At 37.8% G+C, this 22,879-nt stretch overlaps 1 protein-coding gene across 10 annotated transcripts in view; it reads left to right on the top strand.

Annotated features, from left to right (window-relative positions):
- Hipk (Homeodomain interacting protein kinase) overlaps nucleotides 1–22,700 on the top strand; it is a 110,226-nt gene extending 87,526 nt beyond the window's left edge. For 9 of the 10 annotated variants that reach the window (XM_076174638.1, XM_076174639.1, XM_076174640.1 and 6 more), the window contains one exon: nucleotides 15,394–22,700. In XM_076174638.1, coding sequence (XP_076030753.1) covers nucleotides 15,394–15,586 — 193 coding nt within the window. In that variant the 3' untranslated portion in view covers nucleotides 15,587–22,700. The remainder of the gene's footprint in view (nucleotides 1–15,393) is intronic. The other variant, XM_076174641.1, reaches the window with a different exon arrangement.
- Nucleotides 22,701–22,879: the final 179 nt, after the last annotated feature.

Consider the following 22,879-nt stretch of genomic DNA (forward strand, 5'->3'; position numbering starts at 1 on the left):
TTTCAAAAGTCCATCACTCATTAACAAGCTATATAAATCATTAGTTTGTCCACATTTGGAATATGCTGTTTCTGTATGGTCTCCGAATCTCATTAAAGACATTGACAGACTGGAAAAAGTACAATGGCAAGCCACAAAACTGATTCCAAATATCAAAAATAAATCATACGAAAATCGACTAAAACACATGAATCTGTTTTCCCTAAAAAAGCGTAGACTCAGAGGTGACTTGATACAGGTCTTTAAGATTTTAAAGGGAATTGACAACATCAAGTGACAAAATTTTCACATTGAATGAGAATCAGACAAGAAACAATGGTCTCAAACTGTCCGGAAATAGATTCAATTTGGAAGTAGTTAATGAATGGAATAAACTTCCTGCACAGGTAGTGCAATGTAGTTCAGTTCGAAGCTTTAAGAATCATTTAGATAAATACCTAAGTAAGATGCTGTAATGATTATAATTTATGTTATATTATTTGTTTTTGTTTTGTTATAATTTGTCTGTCTGATTTTCATTTATTATTAGTTATATGTCAATTTATTATTATTTACTATTTACCTGTTTGTTTATTATTTAACTATACCTATGCATTTATTTATGTATTTTATTTGTTATTTACATTATTATAGTTTTTATATATTTTATTATTAATATGATTTTTTTTTCGCATCCGACCTAGATATGGATCAAAAGGTCTCCTGTCGGCATGCTCCACCTTTGTAATCCTTTGTAATATATATATATATCAAGAAGTTAATTGGAGAATTCAGTGAAACTAAAGATAGATAAAAAATCATACAGTTTAACAGAAATTTACAACATAGGGGTATGATTTTAGTCTTTGTATAGACAAGTAAGGGAAACGGGGGACTTTGAAAGTGCCATTATTTGGATTGTAACATTTTTCTCATTAAGATTCTACTTACGTCATCCTTAAGTTTATGACACCTACTCTTGAGAAAGATATGTCAAAATTAGTTGAGTGAAGTGCTACAATCCCAATAAAGGTACTTTCAAATATCCCGTGTTTCCCTTACCTTGTTTTCCAGTAGGAGTATGTGCCAAAAATGAATGGTAGAGAAATGCAAAAAAAAAGAATTGGTTTAGTACTAGGGTATCTGCAAGTCATGCAGTAGTGATTGCATGGTAGAATGCAGCCAATGCTCTAGGGACTGTTTTGAGTCACCCATATGGACTGGAGCCACACATCATTTGTCTATATTGGAGTAAAATCTCTTCACATGAGGAATGATGCTACTACAACTGTCTCTTCTTTATGCTGTTCCCTTGTAACTGTCCTTTACTGCTTCTCTGACTCTTCCTCTTACCCCGTGTAGTAGTGGGGGAAATAATTCTCTCACCGGAATTCTCATGTGAGTTGTAAAAGGCAATAAAATGGGATGTAGTGATAGGACTAGGGGTCTTGCTCTCTCTATGTTCATCTTGTAAAATGTGAAGACATAGAGGATCCAGGAGGAGAAATCTAACCAGAACATTAAAATTTAAGTCATTAAATGTGCGGTAGTGATACAGATGAGAGTAAAAGGGAAGATATTGGCATGTTAGTGAGAATTAACATTAATTTAAAGGAAGGGTTGATTTTGTGTTTGGGAATGAGGTGGGGAGTGTTGGGAGTGATGAGAGGGTGAGGGAATGAAGAAGTATTTTCATTTGGGTTGCTCCAACTGCTTCATGGACCGGGGGTTGGGGTTTATTTATTTACATACAATACATATAGCAAGGACTTTTTCCTCCTTACAAGGGAGGTAGCCAAAGGCATAAATTCTCTCCCACTCATTTCTTCCCCACATACTCCACTCCCATTCACTACCCTTCCTTCCCTCTTTTCTTGGCTCCTCTTGGATGACAGGTCATCCCTACATCTCATCCAGTGCCCTGGGTCAGAAGCAAAGTAGCAAGACACAGCAAATCCACAGCAAGTCCACTTCATTTAATTGGTGACCTCCCCTCCATCCCCTCACACAGAAAAAGAGAAGGCAGGGAGAAATCCCTTTGGGCTGCATCAAAATATCATTCATAAATCCTCACCCCCCCATCCACTACCTTCTATGCATCACAGCCTCAACCATACACAACCATTCTCCACACACCCCTATCTTCTGTCTTCTCCCTTCCTCAACAGACAATCACCTTTTTCCCATATTTATCTTCAACTTCCTTCTTTTGCGCACCTTCCAAAATTGTCACTAACTTCTTTAATTCCTCCTCTGATCCTGCTACAAGTGCATTATTGTCAGCAAGCAACAACTGGATTGTATCCCATTTTTCTCCATTTTCTTTAGCCATCTCCAATCCCCAACCCATTACCCTTGCATTTACCTCTCACACCACTCTATCCATGTACAAGTTGAACAGCCGTGGTGACATGACATCCCTGACGAAGTCCCACTTTTACCTGAAACTCTCTCCATTTCTAATTCCAACAGATTCTACTACTGTTGTAAAAACTCTTGATTGCTCTTAACATCTTTCCTCCTACCCCATATATCTCCAATACCTCCCACAGTGCCTTCCTGTCTACCCTATCATAAGCCATTTCCAAATCCATAAAGGCCCAAAAAACATCCTTACCTTTTTCTAAAGCTTTTTAACATATCTGCCTTACCACACATGAGCTTCTGAACTGTCAACACACTTGAGCTCTATCAGCTGCTGAAGAAGACAAAAATTCTTTATAGTGCAAGGAAAACAGGAGACCTGTATTGCTTGTATTGTGGTTACCCAATATGATTTCTCTGCAGTGATAGTTTGATTTAATGAGAAAATGCAGGAAAATAAAAATGATGATTTTGAGAAGAATGTCAATTTGAAAACAGAGCCATCTAGGGGTGCCATGCCAAAGTACAGCATAAACAGAGGACTTGAAACACCAGCGAGATTTAAACTATATAATGAAGACTCCTTTTCCGGTTTTGGTAGGTATGAAAGAAGAAATTTGAGTCGAATCATAGGCATGGAAAGGAAAACGAATAATAATAGAAAGTGGTGGGCGAATGAAGTCATTGAACTAAGAAAGGAGATTGTAGAATTAATGGAATGTTTAACCCAAGCTAACAATGAGATATCCTATCTGAAGAAATTATACTCAGAATGAACTCAAGATAATAAAAAATGATATAATAGAAATTAGATGTGAAAATGAAAAAATGAAGATTAATGATACTACCAATAGTGAGAACTTAAAAAAGGTAAATAACAAAATAAAAGAAATGACTGAAAGAATGTAAGAAAACTTAGGTGAGAAAAGTATGCAAAAGATTAATAAATTGAATGAAAACAGAGAAAAGGAAGAAATTGCCTTTAAAGAAATAGTATAACAACAGATGCAGGAAAATGCAAGATACAATCATTCAAGTAATTAAAGAAAAGACAAATTGGGTTAGAGATACAGTGAGTATAAAAAGATGTATGGACAAAGGGTAAAACATGGTCTAGTGAGGTACATGAGAGAAAAAGCAGAAAAAGAAATAGCTATAACAATTCTAAAAGAAATAAAAGATGGTGACTTAGAAGTAGAGAAAGATATAGAAGTATATAGAATGGGATAATATTCTAAGGAAAGAAATTGACCACTAAAGATAAAACTTAAGATCGCAAATGGTAGTAGAAGACACATTAGAAAAATCAAGTAGGCAAGGAGCGAACACTACAACAAGATATCGATAAAAAGATAAATGAGTGTTGAGGAAATAGAAAAAGAGAAAATACTTAAAGGTGAAGCTAAGGGGAAAAAAAAAACATGAAGAGAGTGGAGACTGAAAGCAAGGAATTCTATTGGAGGGTCATAGACATGAGGCTGAGAAAATGGTACATCAGAGTGGGCAAAACAAAAAAAGAAAACAAGATGGTGAAAGACAAAATTAAAAGTGGCCTATACTAACATTGATGGATTAATTTCAGGATTGAATGAACTAAATATTACCTGTCAGATGAAAAACCAAACATAATTGGAATTATGGAGATGAAGTTAAAGGGTTCAATACCACCTAATAGTGTTGGACATTATACAATTATTGGATTAAAAACAAACGAGAAACAGGGAGGAGGAATCATGTTCTTGGCCAAGAAAACTTGAATATGAGAAAGCTTACTGAAGGTAAAAGCAATGTAGAAATGATCATGATAAAAGTAAAAAACAGAGATATGAGAAGTAGAAATTTTGTGTTGATTTATGTGCCCCCAAAAATGGGCTCTTGGAAAGAGAACGAGCATTCAAAAATGTTAGAAGATACAATTAAACGATTTTAAAGGACGGAGGTAACCTGGTACTTATAGGGGACTTTAACTGCAAAGAAATCTGTTGGGAAGAGATGACAGTGAAGGATGGAGAGGACCTATGGGGAAATGTATTACTGGACATGACCATGGAACATACAGTGACACAGTGAGTTGGTGAAAATACCAGATACAGAAGTAATGAACAACCATTGAAACTGGATTTAATATTTACAATAGAACCTAGAATTGTGGATAAAATTTAATACAAAACCCAAAAAGATTACAAAGGATTACAAAGGCGGAGCATGCCGACAAGAGACCTTTTGGTCCATATCTAGGTCGGATGCAAAAAAAAAATCATAATAATAAAATAAATAAAAACTATAATAATGTAAATAACAAATAAAATGCATAAATAAATGCATAGGTATAGTTAATAATAAACAAACAGGTAAATAGTAACTAATAATAAATTGACATATAACTAATCATAAATGAAAATCAAACAGACAAATGATAACAAAACAAAAACAAATAATATAAAATAAATTATAATCATTACAGCATCTTGCTTAGGTGTTTATCTAAATGATTCTTAAAGCTTCAAACTGAAAGAATGACCACAAACTAATAGAGGCTGAATTAAAGGATGAAATATATATGGAGAGAAATGAAAAGTACAGAAAAGGAAGATTGATGTACAACAAAACGGACTTTGGAAAACTTAAGAAATTCTTTCAAAATGCAAATTGGGAAAAATTCTACATTGAAGAGACAAAAGTGGAAGAGAAATGGGCGATCTTGATGGAAATCTATAATGAAGGAGTGAATAGGTACATACCAAGACAGAAACAAGAGAGGGTGTACATTAAATGCTGGTTCAGCAGAAGATGTAGTAAGGCAAAAGAAAGAAGAGAGAAAGCATTAAAAAAATGGAGAAAAGATATAAAACCTGGAAAATGGCAAATATATATAAACTGTAGAAATGTGTAAAGGTGTGCAGAGAGGAAAAAAGAAACAATGAAGAAGACATAGAAAAATGTGAAGATCAACCCAAACTATTCTATAGATATATGAATGGTAAACTTAAAAATAAACAGGAAATGGTGAAACTATGCCAAGGAAATACAGAATACACAGAAGATCTAGAAATGGCTGAAGTCATGAACAATCACATCAAGTCAGTTCAGTAGAGAAAAAGTACAGCATTGGGATGAAGGAAGTGAATTGCGATCTCCCCCCATGAGAGAAATAATAATAACACAAAAAGAAATAATGGAGCAATTACAAACCTTGATGTTAGGAAATTGCACAGCCTGGACGGAATTGCAAACTGGATACTAAAAGAATGTAAAGAAGAACTTATGGACAAAATATGCAACATAACAAGTTGCTCACTCAAAGAAGGAAATATACCAAAGGACTGGAAAAATGCCAACATTGTACCAATATATAAAGGAAACAAGAAAGAACCAACTAATTACAGACCTGTCTCCCTAACAAGCACTGTAGCCAAAATTTGTGAGAAAATGATCAAGAATAGATGGATAAAACACCTGGAAGAAAACAAACTGGAGACAATTTGGATTCAGACAGGGAAGATCATGTACCACAAATTTAATGTTTTTACTCAAGACTTATAAATATAATACAAGAAAGGGATGGATGAGCTGATTGTGCTTTCCTAGACTTACAAAAAGCCTTTGACAAAGTACCACACAAAAAAATTATTTAAAAAATTGGAAAACATAGGGATACAAGGCAACCTACTAAACTGGATGGAGGACTTCCTGCATGGTAGAAAAATGAGAGTAGTACTCAGAGAAAAGTATTCAGGTTGGAAGGAGGTGATTAGTGGAGTCCTGCAAGGATCTGTATTGGCTCCAATAATGTTTGCTATTTATGTGAATGACATGGATGATGATGTGGAATGTTACATGAGCTTCTTTGCAGATGATGCTAAATTGTTGAGGAAAGTGAAAACTGAAATGGACTGTGAATCACTACAGAGAGACCTGAACAAGGTTTGGAAATGGAGTCAGAAGTGGGAAGTGGACTTCAACATTAAGAAATGTAGCATAATGGAGTTTGGTAAAAGTAAAGAAGAATATCAGGACAATAACACAATTGGAACTAAGGAGTTAAAGAAAGTGTGATCTGAAAAAGACCTGGGAGTAATTATTTCAAATGACTTCCTCTGATATACAAACAAAATTGTCAGAGAATCCTATAACTTGCTAAGATCAATGAAAGTGGTGTTTACCTATTTGGATAAAGAAATGATTAAAAAAATATGTTAGTGTCAATAATAAGGCCTAGATTGAAGTATGCTGCAACACTATGGTCACCCAGTACCAAAAAGAATTTAAAGAAAATTGAAAGAATCCAGAGAGCAACCACAAAAATTGCCCCAGCTCTTTCAAGCTTGTCATATGAAGAGACTGGCTAAATTGAAGTTACCGATTTTGGAACAAAGAAGAGGGAGAGGTGACCTACAGACCATCTATAGAATCATGAAAGGCACGGAAATACTAAATTGGGATGAGAAATACAAGAGGACATGGAAAGAAACTCAAAAAGGATAGCTATAGAAGAGATCTGAAGAAAAACTGTTTTCCACACAGAGTGAAGGGCACTTGGAACAAGCTGGACAAAACAAAAATGTGTGCAAAAACCATACACAAATTTAAGAGCAAACTAGACACTTTGAGTTACAAAGGTGGGACACCATGAGCATAGCTCCCCTTCCTGTGAAATACAACTAGGTAAATGCAAAAATCTGATCCACACAGCCCTTACCTTTCCTAAACCCACACTGTTTCCTCACCAGTTACTCTGTTCCTCTCCTAATCCTCTCAAACAAAACCCTCCCATAAGCCTTCCTAACTACACTCATCAAACTGATCCCTTTGAAACAACTACACTCACACTTGTCCCCTTTTTCCCTTTTAAAGTGGAACTATACAGACACTCCAGTCCTCTGGCACTCCACCCTTTTTTAGACAAACATTAACCTCACCAGCCAGTCCACCATCACTGTACCTCCCTTTTTTATACACTTCACATAACACCCATCTAACCCAGGGGGCATTCTCTGTCAGATCAACAAATGCCTAACACCCTCATCTCACCAATTTTGCTGAAATTTTGTTTATAGGTCAATCTGAACAACAGTTCAGGAGATATGACTAGATATTATGAGGTCATGTGAGAGTAATCTAATTACTTTTATTTCAGTATAAAACTTATAAATAAACACAATGTATTTACAAATTGCATACAAGCATAAGCATTATGTATTGCATAAGCATAATTACAACAAACATAAATTAGGTTAGCATAAAATTGTATTGGATACAATTTTGGGATATTCATTACTTTCATGAATTTCTTTCTGAAGGAAAATATAGTTAATTCGGCAACCTCCTCTTAGTCTAGGACAACTCATGACAGACAATATATGATGTCCTGGCACTGAATATGAATATTTGCACTTACTCCTGACGACCCAGATGGATGTAAAGAGTTCACTGTATAATCATAAAATTCCTCACAATATTCCACCACATTTGCAATCCAGACTTGACCATCATAAATGCAGCTAACATACTCTCCGGGTTGGACACATTTTACATTGTCAGTCATTGCAGGTTCAATAGTAATATGACCTTTCTTTGTTTCTTCTCTCCAGTGCCACTTGAAATGGAATACACCATCAGTTCCTCCTTGTTTTTGGGAACAAATCTATGATATTACTGAGTTCCCTGAATAGTCACTGTCATGTTCACTCCCTCCACCTCTGCCTTCCACACCTCTTTTACTAATCTTTCTTCAGTCATTCTTTCCATGTGTCCAAACCATCCCAATACTCTTTCATCCACCCTATCTCCCAACATCCTTTCCACCCCTGTTCTCCTCCTCACCTCATTTCTCACTCTATCCAGCCTAATAACCTCTATCATACTTCTCAGGCACCTCAACTCAAACCCATTCAGACTCCTCTCTTTCTCTCTTATGTTCCATGTTTCTGCCCCATACAGTGCTGTCGGTACAATCGCTCCTTTATACAATATTCTCTTAGCATCCATTTCCAAATTACAAAGGCGGAGCATGCTGACAGGAGACCTTTTGGTCCATAACTGGGTCAGATGGGAAAAAATATAATAATGATAGATAAATAAATAAAAAATAAGATAAAATTAAATAAATAAATGAAATAAAAATTATGATACAGATAATAATAAATAAGATAAGTGCATAGGTATAGTTAAGTAATAAACAAACAGGTAAATAGTAAATAATAATAAATTAACAGATAGATAATAATAGATGATAATCAAAGAAATAATGATAAACAGACAGATAATAACAAACAAATAATATAAAATAAATGGCAGTCATTACAGCATCTTGTTTAGATGTTTATCTAAACAGATCTTAAAGCTTCAAACTGAACTACATTGCACTGCCTCTGCAGGAAGTTTATTCCATTCATTAGCTACATGGTTAGCGAAGTTGTTTCTACCCACTTCGAAATTTATTCTATTTCCTGACAGTTTGAGACCATTATTTCTTGTCAGATTCTCATTAACCCCTTCCATACGGTGCCGCACACGTAGGCGTCATGGGGAGCGAGTGTATTCGCGAGGCTGCCATATCGGCGTCTTGATTATATTTATTGTAGTCGCCCCTCCATAATGACATTCTTTCTAATTCTTTTGTAATCGCATTTTCTATGGTTATCAAAATTCACGGGTGAAGAGAGAACGATCGATATAAGCGGTGACTATATTTTATGATGCGAGTATTATTACGACACGTCGTACGGCTGGCATTGGCTGCTGCCACCGAGATCTAAGTCCATGACGCCTACGTGTGCGGCACCGTATGGAAGGGGTTAAGTGTAAAACTTTGGTCACTTTTGATGTCAGTCCCCTTTAGAATTTCAAAGACCTGTATCAAGTCACCTCTGACTATGCTTTTTTAGGGAAAACAGATTTATATGTTTTAGTCGATTTTTGTATGATTTATTTTTTATATTTGGAATCAGTTTTGTGGCTCGCCATTGTACTTTTTCCAATTTGTCAATGTCTTTAATGAGATTTGGTGACCATACGGAAACAGAATATTCCAAATGTGGACGAACTAACGATTTATATAGCTCGTTAACCCGTACAGTGTCGGAGCCAAAATCAATTTGTTTTATTGTTTAAATCAACTCAAAAGGATGTAAAACCAACAAATCTTGCTTATTTTAATTCACCTTGGCCTAAAAGTGAAGAAACTGGGTCGATTTTGTCAAGATATGTGTGCAAAACCTTGGTAGAACATCATAGACTTTCTTTCGCTGCTCACGCGGGTTGAACGAGGTCGTGTTTTTTGGGGAAGGTTCATTAGAATTTCAGAGTGAAGGAATTTTACATTTCTGATGTTTCAAATCATGTACAGTCACCCATTATAGTCTGACACTTACAGAAAACGTGTTTATAAATAGTTTTTCTGGATTTTTTGGCAAGTATTTTTCACTTTGTTGTGTGGTAAATTGATTTTATATATATATATATAAATTTCATGGAGGATAGGTGATTGTGGTGTTTCTTATTGTTTTGGTAAATGTTTTAGTAAGCATCCATCACACAATTATTGTCCGGCCACATTTTATATTAGACATTTATTACAAAAATGGCAGTGTGAAATTGCCAGTTCTATACATCTGAATACATTCTAAATAGCACCTGCCCAACTGTCGAAGTACAACTTCACCTCATACTTCGTTTTGTACACCAGATTCACCTAAATCACATCCTAAAGGCTGATTTTATACCCCAAGTTACCCACAAAATATTGCTGCTGGGGTTGCCAGTTATGTCAATTTTTTTTTTTTTTTTTTTTTTTAACAGTAGTAAGAGATAAAAAATTGGACTGGAGAGAAGTTACTGCTAGGGTACTACAAGATTTGGTTTTGGCACCCTGAATACTTTTGTATATCAATGATATGAATAGGTAGCAATACAAATGTATTTCCAAATGATGTCAAGATCATCAAGAAAACTAAGGTAATTGTAAATACATACCAAAGGCTTTGTCCCCCTTACAAGGGAGGTAGCCAAAAAACAAAGGCATAAAAACCACTCCCACCCATTCCATCCCTACATACTCCACTCCCACCCATTCCATCCCTACATACTCCACTCCCACCCATTCCATCCCTACATACTCCACTCCCATCCACCCCCTTCCCTCCCTCTTATCTTGGCTCCTCCTGGATGGTGGGTCATCCCTGCATGTCTCCTACTGCCCTGGATCAGAAGCAGTGTTGCAAGACATAGCACATCCACAGCAAGGCTGCTTCATAAAATTGATGACCCATACTCCCTCACCCCCCATCCCCACCCATTCCCCCTCATGCATCACAGCATCATCCATATACAACCATTCTCTATTCACCCCTATCTTCTGTCCTCTCCCATCCTTCCTCAGCAGACATTCCCCTCTTCCTCAATGCACCGTTTACCCCATCCATCCATCTTATCCATAGTTGCCCCTCATGTTCATTCCTTCCACGTCTGCCTTCCACACCTTTTTTACTAATCTTTCTTCATGCATTCTTTCCATGTGTCCAAACCATCCCAATACTCTTTCATCCACCCTACCTCCCAACTTCCTCTCCACCGCTGTTCTCCTCCTCACCTCATTTCTCACTCTATCCAGCCTAATAACCTCTATCATACTTCTCGGGCACTTCATCTCAAACCCATTCAACTCCTCCTTTCTTCCTCTATTATGTTCATGTTTCTGCCCCATACAGGAAAACCTATGTAAGGTTTATGAATAGTCAGATGTGGAAGATCAGTTTCAGTATGAATGTAAAATCTTTGACATGGAAAAAAAAAATGAAAATGTGAAAGATTGGAGAATAATTAATACCAAAGGAAAGATAGAAGAATGTAAAGTATTTGAATTGGGGGGGAAAAAAAGTATGAGATTGGAGAATATTTAATACCAAAGGAAGGTAGAAGATTTATGGATTTTAATAAGGGATGATCTGACACCAGAAAGTCATACAAAGAGGAATAGGAGAGACCTTTAAATTGCTGAAGAAGATAAGAGTTGCATTTCATTAAATAGATGACAAACAGCATTGGTGTGATCACTTCACTTAAAGAAAGACACAAGGGAAGTAGGATACAAAAGGCAACATCCAAGGTGATCCCAAGCCTAAATGATAAGACATATGATGAAAACTGAGAAAACTTGGGTGAACAAAGAGAGAAAGTGAAGGATTGGACATGGGCAGGCATGCAGGCAGGCAAGCAACATGATGAATATTTATAAAAACCAAATATATTGAAAAATGGACTGATAGGATTTGTTGGTATGGGATGAAGGATCAACAATAGATCATAATAATTGAAGAATCAATTGCCCCAGGTCCCTTGCAGGAGACCCACAGTACCCAGGTAATTGGAGACAGCCACTGGATTGGCCCCTGAAGTCACTTATGGAAGAAATATTGTAGTCAGGGTACAGCTAGGGTGGGGCACAGTAATATGAGGTTTTCTGTGTCTTCTTTGTGATGGTTGTATCTGGAGCAGTTTGTTTTTGGAGCAAAATGTAGTCTGTGTTGATAATGTCTTAGTACTAGATGGTGACCTGAATATAGTATGGTTCTTGCTTCTCATGGGAGGGATTTCTCTGTGATACTAATGTCTGGAGCTAGTAGATATGGCTGAAGAAAGATCATTGGGATGGTTTGGGCACATGGAAAGAATGAATGAAAAAAGATTAGCAAAAAAGGTGTGGAAAGTAAAGGTGAGTGAACTTGAAGGGATGACTGAGGATGAGGTGGATAGATGGTGTAAGAGGGGTTTTGGTCAAGAGGGGTCTGTTGAACAAGGAAGAGAGACGGTAGGGGATGGAAGTAAGTGGAGAATGGTTGTGTAAGGATAATATTTTGACACAGTCAAAGGATTTATCCCTGACTTCTCTATTTTCCACATAAGGGTGCGAGGAGGGAGGGTTGCCATGTAAGTGAAGTGGCCTTACTGTGGGTGTACTGTGTCTTGCTGCATTGCTTTTGACATAGGCAGCTGTGCAAGCTAATTTAAAGTGATGCCAAGATTGTGAAAGGGCACAAGAATAGTAAACTCCTATTGGAAGATTAAGGAAGGTTTATGATTGGGGCCAAAAGTGGGAGATGAAATTCAATACAAAGAAATGTAAAAACCAGAGCAAAAAGAGGCTGTCAAGAAGTTACAACGCTGTTTCCTTCCAATTTTGTAGGTCAGGGTTAATGTGGGCCATGTCATTCGCCACTCTATCACTCCACCAGTACCTAGGTCTTCCCAGGGGACGTCTACCTCTTATACTTCCCTCCATCACCATTGTTGGCCATCTTGTTGGCTCCATCCTGGCACAGTGACCAGCCCACCTTGCCCTTCTCCCACTTACAACATTATGCAGCATTTGTTGTCCTGTCTTTTCTCTAATTTCCCTATTGTGCCTTCATCTCCCTTCTCCCGATTCCACATCATACACTGGGCTCAGAATTCTTCTAATAATGGTGTTTTCAAAGACTTCAAGTTTTCTTTTTCTTTGGTCAATGTCCAAGTCTCACAACCATATAACACTGTTGGTCTATGAAAACCACATAAAAATAAAAAATGGAGAGAATAACAAGACTTACAAATTGCTAATGAACTTTAACCTCTTCAATATGAGTCAAATTCTCATGGGCAGCATTAGCTGCCTGATGTACAATGATGCATCACAATACTTGCATTATAAAATACAGATGTATTACTTGTCCATTTCACTCTGAATGTTAATAATCACAGAAAATATGATCAGGCCAGTTCACAGAATATGGGGGTCACTTAGCTACAACTACAAAATAAATACAGGTCGTCATCTTACGACAGGGTTAGGTTCTGATTGACCAGTCATAAGTCAATTCAGTCGCAAGTCAGTCTTTGTTCTAAATGTATGGGTAAAAATGTTATGATTAGCTATCATATCCCAGACAAGAACCCCTGGTCGTAATTTGAGGTATTCATATCCCAGGTGCTGGGATATGTACGTTACAACTACATGGCTTACTTCTTTTTGAGGATCTAAATGACCTCATCTTCAGCCTCGACTTCTGTCAGGGTGTGTTAGGCAGTTATCCTTTACTCAATGCACTGTGGTTCATGACGGCTCACTCTCGGCCAATTGATGTGCACAACGCGAGCTTGACTGGGACGAGCTAGGCTACATACCTGAAAATAGTGACGGGTCAAAGCAACAAAGACGGCTGCCAACCAGTGTGCAGGATGTGAGCTGGCTTGGCTGTCTCAAGCTGTCTAGCTGGTATGTAAGGCCCAACGGAACCCATCAAAAACACCGATCGCCTCGAAACCCAACGAAAATCATCATTTCTAGTAGCCGTGTCTCTCGCCACCCATGAAGCTGTAGTCATCACCTTGGAACCTCTCCCAGCTGCCTAGTGTATGGGCATTGAGCTCAACATTTGTCTCTCTTTTCACACCTGGAACCAGAAGTCAATCCCCACTTGGCGTCAAACACCTGGCGATTCGCTACAGTCGAGCTGTGGTCCTGTGGGCCATGCCTTGCAAAAGAGATAAAGTGAAACGCTACTCTTCCCTGTAGATAAGCCACATGGTCTTCCAGTGTTCACCCTTTGGACATCCACCAATCCTGACAAAGACTGATTCGGTGTGCCATGTGAGTGCGGGGTCGTAATCAGTGGCATGAAGTGTTTGTTTTTGTGAGTGATACTATGCCGTGCCAGTGGAACTCGTTAATTTTTTTTTTAAGTGCTTGATAATAATTTGGACAAATTGGTCATAAGTCGATGACTATCTGTACATATTGGTGACATTATACAACCCTAGTGCAGCCTCACCTTCATTTCAAACCATCCTCAAACTTCCTTTCCTACCCTAACACAAGATTTATTACTTAGGTTAAATCTTCTGATCACCCTGAACAGCCTCCCCTCTATTCCATACATCTACATGCATAAAATGGAGGGGATACAGAGAAAAAATATGCTGATTTATTGTATGACAAATTGATCTTTTGAAGAAAGACTAAAGAAAATTAATCTGATCACATTGGAAGAGAGATGTATGGGGGGAGATTTGATCATGATGTACAAAGCAGTGAGGAGTTTCACCCCCCCCCCCCCCCCCCCCAAAAAAAAAAAAAAAAAAAAAAATCTTACCAAGGGTTGACAAAAAGACATGGTTATAGAATAAAGGAGACAATATGTAACTGAGACAAATAAAGTTTTCAGTATAGGTATATGGATCCTTGGAATGGCTTGTGATAAAACTATGTTGAAAAAAAAACTATATAAACTACATTTTTATACCTTCTGGCAAGTGAGAGTAATGCCTGCTGGCCACATGGTTCTAAAGTCGATCAGTCATAAGTTGCATAGGTCGTAAGTCAATGACTACCTGTATAAGTAAGACGCCAATGCCGGCATCCTCGTATACCCACTCACTCCTCATGATGCCTATGTAGGCGTAATCATATTGAAAGTGGTATTTCATTATATAGATGAGGACATGATAAAAAAAAAAAAAAAAAAAAAAAAAAAAAAAAATATATATATATATATATATATATATATATATATATATATATATATATATATATATACATATATACATATATATATATATACACACACACACACACACATACATATCCCAAGGCTTTTTCCCCCTTACAAGGGAGGTAGCAAAAAAGGAAAAGGCATAAAATCACTCCCACCCATTCCATCCCTGAATACACTCCACACCCCTCCACCCTCCCTCTCATCTTAGCACCTCCCTGTGGTGGGGGAAAAGAATACTGCCACCAAGTAATTCCACTTGGATCGTAAGAGGCATCCTTCTCCTTGTAGCCCGACAGGGGACATTCCTAAAAGAAAAAGCAAAAAAGCAAATAAATAGATAAAAATAAATAAAGTGCAATTCACCCCAGACAGGGTTATGCAGCAGTATTGTGTGTTGTTCAGTCAAGACATACACCCATCTCTTACACAACCTAATTCTAGGATTTTGTACTCTTTATTTTTTAGCTTATTTGGTAATGCATAGTTACAGCATTATTATATATATTTTCTTTTGTTTCAGGGCTGCACTGCCTCCTCCAGCACACCATGGAAGTGGACGGACAGTTTTAGCTGCTCCTCCCGCGCATCCTTTGCCGGCCCATATGCAGCCCACAGCAGTATTTTCCACTCATCCACAAATGGCACCTCCGTACACATATGCAGCGCTCTCTCCCACCAAGAGCCAGTATCAGGGGATTTGGTTCTCCGAGTAATGACTAGAGGATGGGGACAAGTGAGACGAGAACAAAATGGCAATGAAAGACAAGACAGCTGCACAGTGTCCACGTGTGCATTTATCGTCATGGTCTGCCCAAGTGCAAATTGAGGAGGAGGAGGAGGAAGAAGAGGAAGAAGAAAAGAAGAAGAAGAAGAAGAGGAAAGCAAGAGGTGGAGAAATTTAAGAAAAGCCACGATGTGTAAATGTGTTGGCCGGTGGGCTAGTACAAGTAGAACCATTTACATGTGATCTATTCCTATCAATAATATGTGGTTTATCAGAAAATTACATGTAGTCTCAGTGTTTTCATGTAATAGCAGTTAGGCCCATTAATCCATGATTATTTGATTTCCAAGATAATGATGGGCCAGGTTAGTGTGGAATTGTTTTTCATGTGATTGTTGAGTCAATTGGCCCAGCAGAGTGCAGAGTAGTAGCATCCTCAGGACAGACATAAAAGCTTATAAGGGAAGATGCCAACTTTGGAGCGATGACAAGCTCTGGGCATACATGATGAAGAGTTTTGAGGGATACTTTTTCAAGTAGTGTGTGATGCATGATGGTACTGGCACAAGACTGACAAGCCTTTTGGAAGAAACATTGGCAATACTTGGAAAACAAGGATGGAAGGAAGGAAAGTTTTGTGTTTAGTTGTGATTTAATTAAGTTACTATGGCCCAGTCTTAGTTTTGCCAGACATTGGTTTTGTTTGTGTTGTGAGCTTGATTGTTACAATCAAGTGGTTATGACTTTATTTAATGAAGATGAGATGGGAAGTGGTGGCATTACTACGCTGGTTGCCCTAGGTTGTCCTATTTTATTTCAAGTCAGTAGAAGAGTCATGGTAAAGCTTCATGTGCTTTAGTCTTGACAATTAGGATTTATTGATTTTTATGTTATTTAAAGTGAATTATTTTACATTTGGAAGTAAAGTGTGTCATAGCTGCAAATGCAGATCTTACTACTGGCATGGTTCTTGACTGCAGTCAGATACTGACTAAGTGTTTATGGTAGTCTTGTGTTTTAATGGAGTTATTCTAACAGGTTTGTTTGATCTCTTTTTAACATATACGCTTTGAGAATTCTTCCTTCAATGTTCTTCATATTTATGTCTTGGGAGTGTGATAGTACCCAATTCAAGTAGGAAATATTTAATTGCACGATGGTTTTGTGCTTCTTGTGTATCCAGTACCTAACACATGGTGAAGGGCAGGTTTATCACACTCTTGAGGGAGTTCAACAATCAGGCTGAATGCTGCTAACAAAACAACAAATACAACAACAACAACAAAGTAATCTTAAGCCATTGCCGCTTGTCTATTACCTGATAGGGGGAGGCATTCCAATAGGTTGCCCAACCCATAGCAGTCCTACATGAATTTCAAACAAATTTCTGGTCCATTCTAAGCTCCATTTCTTGTAATTATAGAACCCTCTTCCCTTTACACACAATGTGATGTTTGTATTTAGAGTGCCTAAGCAGTAGGGATAATATTAGTGGACTTAAAACTAGGATTAATCTGGCTGCCCCTCATCAATTTTTAAAACATGACCATTTCACACTAGAATAATGTTAGTGTAGAATAGGGTGTGAGATATTGCAAATTTTAAGTGTGTGTATCTATTTTTCCTGAGAATGTATATATGATTATTCTTGAATGTAATATTTTGGGTCACACATAGATGTGGCCAGTTGGAAACGCTTCTGGCCACTCAGAGACAACCTACTAATACTACTCTTTGTCGCGTGTGTAAGTGCTTCATGACTCACCTTTATTGCTGCTCATATACTTGTCTCTTGTATTTCACAATTATAAAGCCACTACTACCAATTTCCTGTCACCTGTTTCTGAATTGTGCCACTTCTACCAATTGCTAAGGTTTGGTAGAATTTCCTATTTGTATCTTCAACTCGTGACCAGCTGCTGTGGGGATTAGCCAGGGAAGAGATAAGATTAGAACTCCTTTAATGTGATAGATGATAGTGTTAACAAGTTTTTAGCGTGTATGATGAATATGAATACTGAATTATTAGTACTATTCTCTCAGTCTGTCCTCAAGAGTAGATGATTGGCTTTGACGTGATGGAATTGATACTACAAGTCTGATATAACATTTTACCCCTTTTTTCCTCTCATACCTAAATATTGATGTCTTAGCATTAGTATCTGTTAGGTGGTTTGAAACACTGGTTGGTAAGATATTTTAGCCAAGGTTTGGGGTGTACTTTGTCACATTAAGGTATTATCATATAATTGATGTGCCGTTTATCAAGGTTTTTTAAGGTTCACCCATGCCATTATCTTTCATGTGGTTAAGAAAAGGGATAGTTTTCATGGTTTTAATTTTTATGAATATGAGTTTGTATTGCTAAGCTGCCCACAAAGTATTTTGCTTTGACTTTGGCCTGGCTGAGTGTGGGGACTCAGTGTGTGAATATGTGCTTACAATCTAGTATATTTCTGTATTCATATATAACAACTTTAAAAGTCTGTATAAAAAAAAGCATTCCTGTGTTAGATTGACATAGAAAGTAGAAGCCAGTGTTACAGGTGCCGTCTTCTAAAACTGTTGCCTACTGCCACAGTACAAAATTGATCCAAAATGCCAGTCATTCATGTTGCCTACTTACTAAAAGAGCAGGCATGGTCTATCTTGTGTTGAATGGTGTGCCAAGCTGTCATTAACCCATTCACTGTGGTGATGCCCCCATCAAATTTTATTCTGGCTAATGCCAAACAATTTTATTCAGCTGAGGGGCCAGACTCAGGACTGAACAGTGTTATGATTGATCGAGACTCCGTTTTGACCCAAGTCTGCTCCTTCACAGCTTAATAAAATCATGTGATATTAGCCATAATAAAGTCTGTGGGGGCATTGCTGCAGTGAAGGAGTTAAACTCCCCCTCTCAGAAGGACCTAAGTTTTGGGTTATAGATGTTTAATTTAGCACCAATGTTATTTGGAGCACTGATTTGGGTCGTATCATATTTTTAGTTATGGATCAGTTGAAGGCTAAGGTAATCCAATGTGTATTGAGAAAACCTTTTACAAAGACTTTACATGCATAAGTACACATTGAGATTAAGTCGTGCACGAGTATGTAAATTATATAGTTACGTACCATTCTTACACGTTAGGTAGTTGTTGTTGGCTGTGGCAAACTGTTTTTACAACCACACATAACACATTTCTCTGTCAGCCAGGATTGTGAAATGGTAGGCATTGTAGGATTTGCCCTACCGAAGTATAATTATCATTATAATTATCATTGCTAACATGTTATACAGAGGAAACTGATAGCCTTAAGTAATTTGGTGTGTTATTGACAAGTGGGTTAAGAGTTAGTGTATTTTGTCTCATGTTACACCCAACACATCCTCATAGGTGTGCAAGGTTAAAGAGTAGAGATCTATGCAGTGCTGCTGAAGAGCAGTAACTGGTGAGAAACTGGGAAGTAAAAAGATGAAGGAATCTTTGTGACTATGAGTTTGAGTATGGGAAACATGTGGAAGGGTTAGCAGGAGTTAAAATGAGGAGGGTGACCCACTTTGCCTGGTGGATGATGCTGACCTTGTTACTCAGTATGCTGTATCAGTATTGGGACATGAAAACATACACATACATGAATACTCAAACACATACAAGTACACAACTCAAACAGATGGTATAGTTTGTAATTGTACATGTAAATCACAAGCTTTTGTACCGCACATGTTCTCGTGTAAGGATCCCTTTCCACTTTTAATTATTAGATTGATATTGTGGTGGTGATGTGCAATGTTATTTGTTCTTATCCATGACAGTGGTTGTATTGGCCTTCATAGCAAAGATGTCATCAGCTTGAAAGTGGTGTCCACTAGGAATTATTGTAAAAAATTTGTTTATTTATTATGACAATTGTAATTTAAATCAAAATGACCAGTTTTTATTGTTGAACAAATTATATCCTCTTTTAAAATTGTATACTTTTTGTAAAGTGTATGTCAAGATTTTGAAAGTTAACCTTGAGTGGTACTGGATTTCACTAATTTTAACTTGATGACCCAGAATTACTATGGGCTTGTTAAAGATTCAGCCAAAGACATTGGAAAGATCATGGGGTTGTGGAAGCTCCTGCATGCCCTAACCTCCTCACAACACATGCCGTCACACCACGTTGTACCACAACGAGTGCCTTCTCAACCCCCTCCCCCTGTGTCAGCAGCACCCTCACCAGGCCCAAGGGTCACCCACCCACCACACCATCACCACCACAACTAGTTTGTCATATTCCCCACCTGGGTGGATTTAGTCTGAACACAGCAATGTCACCATCACAAATTTGTTTTTATATGTGGTGGTCAGTACTTTTTGTGCTGTAATGTCATATAGCAGCCGGTGGAACTAGCACTGACACACAAAAAGAAAAAAAAAAGAAAAAGGTAAAAAAAAACTTTCAGGGTTTAAGGTTGGCAAGTTGGTTGCTCTTACCCACTGTCATAGCTGATAACCAGGTGTGTTGGAATGATAGAAGACTTCAGTTTTGTTATAATTATAATAGGATCATAAATAATAATACAACTTTCCCCATTTTCCCATGGAACATCTTCAAATATCAACAAAACCAAAGATTTGACTTTCATCGTGTTTGTTCACAATTGAAATTACAATACTGATGATGATGAAGGGTTTTATGTCTTGACATCCTTATCAACAAATTGTCCTGATATCTTGGTATTATTATAATTAACCTGTATACCTATTAGTCGTATTGGGATTGTAGTAGGCTGTAGTACATATCATTTGTAAGTAGTCCCATCACCCTCTGCCTCCCTAGCGTTGGGTGTGGGATGGATTCAGCAACTAGACGAAGGATGCCATGCTGTCCCTCGTTCTTCTGGAAGACTTTGTGGACCACATTTTCACAAAACTTGTGGTTGGTCCATTACTTCTACATTTCCTCCTGACCTCTTACAATTTCTAGTACTACCTTTCTCTACTTTCATCACAAATTAAACCTATTTTGTTTCCCTCTTGAAGAACTTGATTTTTTTTTTTTTTTTTTTTTTTTTGTCAAGTCTTCCGTTTACTCCACCCGCTCTTTCATCCTGCAGGAATCATCAGGTCCCGCTTGACCTCTCTCCGTCCTCCACTACTCCACACACCATAAATACTTCTCCTCATCCTTCTTTATATCCAGTTAGAGGGTTGATAAATCTTTATATGTGAATCATTAATTGCCATCAGGTTTCATGGTGTTTAAATTACATGCTATTACATTAATGGTTTTATTCGCTTGTGTGCACCAAGATTCTTGTGCTGGAAAGTGCCAAGTCTCTTTTAGCTTAAGTAACTTCCTTGCCTTTAAAGTTCCCGGCATTTTGCCACCCACAGTCTGTGCATTCATCTCATCCAGTTGCTTAGCCTTACAAACGTAGCGTATCTCATGGAACCCATTTATGCCTCAAACTAAGTTGGTTTGCCTTATTTTTTAGAATTATTTGTGATTCCTTTTTGAAGTATGTTGGGTCCCAGGTATGGAGATGGATGCCTGCTTCCTCTAAATAATCCCATTGTATGCATTGTTAGGTAAAGTTGTAATGTTAGTTAGAATGTCTTGACTAAGGCAAAAGTGGAGCAAGAATATAATGAGGCATGGTTGGGCTGAAATGTCATGTGGCATGTTACTGTTGCCACATGTAACATTCACACAAATAGCTCAGGGTGGCCATCATTATTGGAATGCATCTATTGTGCATTGCCAGTCTACCTGTTGGTTCACTGTCAACCAGCTTCTCTCATTCAACCTCTAACAGTTCTAAGTCATGCAAAGCCTTTACTGATGTTTATAATTGGTTGCTGGCACTGTCATTGGAGAACAATTGATTTAAGGCCCTATTTGTCTTTAGTTTGGCACAGTTGCCTGGTGTTATTCTCTCCCTTCATGATTCATCGGTGGTGTGATGGTTGCTTCATCTTCTTTCCTGTCTTAGGTTAAAGTCAAGGGTTTAATTTACTAAGCAAAATAAAGCAAGCAGACATAGCACAGGCAGTTTACTAGCATCACTTCATACATCCCGTTGTTCAGATTCTTGGCATTGCATGTGGATTCCTCAAAATTGCACATCAAGAAATGGGACAACTATGTTACAGTGACGCCATGTGTCCAGCTAAGGTGACAGAGGTCTTTTGTCGGAATTTGAAGGGGAGGTGTAGTTGGTGATTATAGAGTAGGATTCAGTCCTCTTTGCCCAGTAAACTGGATATCCATTCACTCTTGGGGGGTTCATGAAATGAAGTATATATATATATATATTTTTTTTTTACTAAAGGTAAATTGTTATTCAGAATTACATTTTTGAGAAGTCTTTGAAGGTGCACATTAAAGTGTTTGTCATCACTGCTCGTCAACACCCTAGTTATGGTGATTTGTGTACAGCCAGAAGTTGCCCCTCCACTGTACATAGACTTATCAAACTTAAGATATCAAATGTGGCAAAGTGTGGCTTTTATTTTCGTAGAGGAGTATAAAGGGGAATGGGATTGTTGCTCTGTTGTGTATATATTGTCAGAGCAAGGATGTAAACATTGATGGTATGTACAGTTATTGTGGACTGCACCATCCCCATTGGTACATCTCTACCTTTTTATATAGACAATTTAGTGTGTATGGTATGGTCTGTACAGTAGTGACCAAGGTGTCCAAATAGGGCAGAGGGTATGCTGTTTCACCAACTTACCTCTCCCAAGTCTCTGAGCCTCTTAAGACTACTCAACAGCACTGCCGACCTATCTTGTAATAGGTTACGGTAGCCTTGACGCTTAGTCATGTACACACCTGGTTTGAATATTTGGTATGATTTACCCACTTGTAATTATGGCAAAAATATCCTTGGATCATTTACCACTGAAAGCATCGCCACTTTCACCACACCACCACCTCAACCATTACTGCAATAACATTAAACCTACAACTTCAGTACCACTGACACCACTATTCCTCCGCCCCTTCCCATCACCTCCTCCACCCTCCACTTCCCCGTCACCTCACCCCCACCCCTACCCCTCTTCACTAGTCACTGAGGAGGAGCCAATTTTGTCATAATAAATTTGTATATGTGATGCCAAGTTGAGTTTCTTTATCCAGAGTTCAAGGGCCCACAAGCATGTTTAGTCCTCTTCACTGTGGGAATACCTCTTCAACGAAGTGAAATTGTCGGACATAATGAAGATTTTAAAGGGCATCACCATGGTGACCTGGTTAATTTTGATCGGTGCATAGAGAAGTATAAAAGCAATACATGAAC

The sequence above is a fragment of the Oratosquilla oratoria genome, chromosome 36 (genome assembly GCF_046742065.1).
Source record: "Oratosquilla oratoria isolate Oo_2021 chromosome 36, ASM4674206v1, whole genome shotgun sequence".
NCBI lineage: Eukaryota > Metazoa > Arthropoda > Malacostraca > Stomatopoda > Squillidae > Oratosquilla > Oratosquilla oratoria.